Source organism: Carcharhinus amblyrhynchos, chromosome 13 (genome assembly GCF_965287045.1).
Source record: "Carcharhinus amblyrhynchos chromosome 13, sCarAmb.v2.hapA, whole genome shotgun sequence".
Lineage (NCBI taxonomy): Eukaryota > Metazoa > Chordata > Chondrichthyes > Carcharhiniformes > Carcharhinidae > Carcharhinus > Carcharhinus amblyrhynchos.
Genome location: NC_137336.1, coordinates 51586823 through 51590920, shown reverse-complemented (window position 1 = coordinate 51590920; position 4098 = coordinate 51586823). Strand labels below are relative to the sequence as shown.

Genomic DNA, 4098 nt, shown 5'->3' with positions numbered 1-4098 from the left:
CTCTCTCCCTCCCTCCTCCCCCCCCTCTCTCTCTCCCCTCCCCCCCTCTCTCTCCCCTCCCTCCCCCCCTCTCTCTCCCCTCCCCCCCTCTCTCTCTCCCTCCCCCCTCTCTCTCTCCCTCCCCCCCTCTCTCTCCCTCCCCCCCTCTCTCCCTCCCCCCTCTCTCTCCCTCCCCCCTCTCTCTCCCCTCCCCCCCTCTCTCCCCCCTCCCCCCTCTCTCTCCCCCCCTCCCCCCTCTCTCCCCCTCCCCCCCTCTCTCCCCTCCCCCCCTCCCCCCTCTCTCTCCCCCTCCCCCCCCTCTCCCCCCTCCCCCCCTCCCTCTCTCTCTCTCTCCCTCCCCCTCTCTCTCTCTCCCTCCCCCCCCCCTCCCTCCCCCCCTCTCTCCCTCCCCCCCCCTCGCTCCCTCCCCCCCTCTCTCTCCCTCCCCCCCTCCCTCTCCCTCCCCCCCTCCCTCTCCCCTCTCCCCCTCCCTCTCCCCCTCTCTCTCCCCCTCCCCCCTCTCTCTCTCTCCCCCTCCCCCCCTCTCTCTCTCCCCCCCTCCCCCCCTCTCTCTCTCCCCCTCCCCCCCTCTCTCTCTCCCCCTCCCCCCTCTCTCTCTCCCCCTCCCCCCTCTCTCTCTCCCCCTTCCCCCCCTCTCTCTCTCTCTCTCTTTCTCTCCCCCCCCTCCCTCTCTCTCTCTCTCTCTCTCTCTGGAATGTCCCATGTTCCTGCTACCTGGGTTCCCTTTTTCAGACCCATCCATGTCCACTATTCTGGGATTCCTCTTTGTTCTGTCACCCACTCCTGGGTCCGACAGTTGGGTTTTCGCACCATTTTTTTCCCCACACAACCACACTGAGCCCTTGTCTACAGCCCAAAAAACTCTGAACGCTGGACTGTGCATGTTACGTCATTTAATAATCTTGCACTTGTGGAGATCCCCAAGGCATGCTGGGACTTGTAGTTGCCACTCTCTGTTTGGGAATCAGGTAAGTCAGGATTCCTTGACAACACTATTCTTTGGAATTGTATCACAGCAAGGAGTCAACTCTTAAAGAAAGGACAGGAGAAAGGTTTGGGAAATGAGTGGAGGTGATGGAAATTGGGAGATAGGGACAAGGGGAAGTAGAATTCATTGATATCTAAATTATTTGTTTGTTTAAATTACTTTCTTCCACCTAAGCATTTTCTTCCTATTGTTCTTTATTAGCTGTGATATTGACATCCAATAGTACTATGTTCCTATTTGTTGCAGCCTCTTTCTTGTTCAGCTGTTAATATTGATGGATTCCATCTATCAGTTTATGACTTCTGAATCCCTTCTTGTGCAAAATATGCTGAAATAACAAACGTTCATGATAAATGCTATTTTATCTAACTTGTTTTGTATGCAAAATCTTTCATATTATGAATTCTCTCTCTTGCCTGTCATCTCTCAATTGTGGTTTGAAGTGAAGAAAGTTGCTTGTACTAAATCTTTGCTGGTAGTGTTCCTTTTATAGAAAATTCATTCAATTCAGTAAGTTGTTTATGAACTGTGCTGTGTCATCGTGAGATAATGTGTCTGTGGACAATTTGTTTCAATGTGATTTTGTAGTAGGGCTATTTAACAAGTTGAATATTGACAGTGGAATGTTTTGGCCAAGGATTTGTCTGAGTTCTGAAACCAAAAAGATTTCTCACTGACCTTGTCCTTTTTTTTTAAATTGTCTGTAGCCCAAGTCCTTTGATGTTAACTTGAAATATCGCCCTACAGTCTATTTTCTTTTTTATTGTAGGCAAGCTGAAAGATCTTGGCAACATGGTTCTTCGACCCTTTGGCCTGTCCACTGAAAACTTCCTGTTAAACAAGGATCCAAACTCTGGCTCATACTCCATCAATTTTGTGCAGAATCCAAATAACAATAACAGATAATGGTTATTTCTGGTAACAGTTCAGCCCAGGGAAGTGCTGTAGAAAAGTTTGATTAATTATAAAGTATTGCTTTTCTAGTCACTGAAGAAACTGATCTGTTCCAACCTTTGCTATACTATAGCAGGTGTTTGTTTACAATTAGAATCTACACAAGTTTTAAGTTGGTTTGAGCTGCTTGTTGAAGGTGAAGGGCAGCAGTTAAACCGTAAGCTTTATTTTGTCATTACATCTGGATAAGTGTTAACCCAAGTATGATAAAATGTTTGGAAACTGAAATACTTCATCAGTTTCACCAACTGCAGGTAACCACTGGGGAGATATTTTATTTACCATGAACATTTGAAATCTGCAAACTACTGATGCTTGATGTCTAGTTGTGTACTGTTGATCATGCTGAATATATCATTAATAACCATTGCCTTATTTTCTCTGGATTAAAAAAATAAAGATAGAATATGGATCAGCATTGTTAAGAGAACTTTCTGGAAATTAAAATATCAAAATTGTACTTCATGAAACTTAATTATTCCAATTTGTAATTGGAAATAACTTGTTAAGATACAAAAAGGACAGTTCTTCAGACAGAACTGCATGAAGAGATCCATCCAGATGGATTTTAAAAGGGTGTCTTACATAATGTTCACTAGGCAGAAATTTGCCATTCTGCCAAACAAATCCATACTGGCAATAATACACCTCGCAAGCCTCCTCCAACCCTTTTCAAACATATGTTTCTATTGCTTCCTTCCTCATTTATTTATTTCGCTTTCCTTATATGCATCTATGCTTTTGATCTCACCCACTCTTTGGGATAGTGAGTTCAGCATTCTAACCACCCTGTTAGAGTTTTTTTTTCTGAATTCCCCATTGGAATTATTAATGATTATCATGGCCCATACTTCTAGCTTCACTGAATGGTCTTCTCTCAGATGAAAGATCTTCTCTACCTCTGCCTTATTAAGTGACCCCTTAGTCTTTTTTTCTGGAGAAAAGAGCTCCAGCATGTCCAGTCTTACCTGGTAGGTTCAGCTTGTAGTTTTGGTATCATTATAATAAAATGTTTTTAGACCTTCTCCAATGTCTCTATTATCATTTCATAATATGAAGAGTAAGAACTATTTGCTGTGATCAAGTGTGGTCCAGGCAAGTTTATGCATAAGTTTAACATCTCTGTTTTCCAGTTCTATCCTTCTAGAAATGGATCCCAGGACTTTGTTTGCTTTTTTATGTATTTTATCAACCTGCTTTGTTGGTCATTTGTGTATCTGCAGATACCTCTGTTCCTCTACCCTTAGACACTTAGTATCCCAGGGATATATGATAACTTTATTCTTACTACTTACTACTAGGCAGCACAATGGTTAGCACTGCTGCCTCACAGTGCCAGGGACCCAGGTTCAATTCCGGCCTCGGGTCTCTGTCTGTGTGGAGTTTGCACATTCTCCCCATGTCTGCGTGGGTTTCCTCCCACAGTCCAAAGATGTGCAGGTTAGATTGATTGGCTATGTTAAATTGACCTAGTGTCAGGGAGATTAGCAGGGTAAATATGTGGGGTTACAGTGTTCAATCCTGTGTGGCATTATGGTCGTTGGACTGAATGGCCTCCTTCTGCATTGTTAGGATTTTATGATTCTACTTGAAATATACCACCTCACAGTTTTCTATATTGTAGTTCATTTGCCAATTTTGTGCCCATTCTGTAATTTAGTAATGTTTTTCTGTATTTTGTTTCAGACCTCCTGTGTTAACTACACACACTAATTTGGTTTTGTTTGCAAATTTTGAAATCTTAATTTTGATTCCAAATTGCTTCTGTAAGTTGTGGTCCCAACTCCAGTCTTTGAGAAACACTACTTGCCTTTTGCCTTCTGAATTAATCTGCTTTCAGTTTTATAGCCAGCTTACTTTTTCTTTACTCATTTGGGACACGGGAATCACTGGCTGAGTCAGCATTTATTGCCTATCCCTAGTTGCCCTTGGGGGGGCAGTTGAGAGTCAACCACATCACTGTGGCTCTGGAGTCACATGTAGGCCAGACGAGGTAAGGATGGCAGACTTCCTTCCCTAGAGGACATTAGTGCACCAAATGGGTTTTTCCAACAATCGGCAGTAGTTTCATGGTCATCAGCAGATTCTTAATTCCAGATATTACCCATTCTGCTGCTTCTCTTCACGTGTTCTGACATTGAGTTTACTACGTGTTT

General features: G+C 44.0%; 1 protein-coding gene across 1 annotated transcript in view; it reads left to right on the top strand.

The window, feature by feature from the left end:
- ttc1 (tetratricopeptide repeat domain 1) overlaps positions 1 to 2967 on the top strand; it is a 61586-nt gene extending 58619 nt beyond the window's left edge. Inside the window, exon 8 of the mRNA XM_080201692.1 lies at positions 1758 to 2967. Coding sequence (XP_080057818.1) covers positions 1758 to 1894 — 137 coding nt within the window. The 3' untranslated portion in view covers positions 1895 to 2967. The remainder of the gene's footprint in view (positions 1 to 1757) is intronic.
- Positions 2968 to 4098: the final 1131 nt, after the last annotated feature.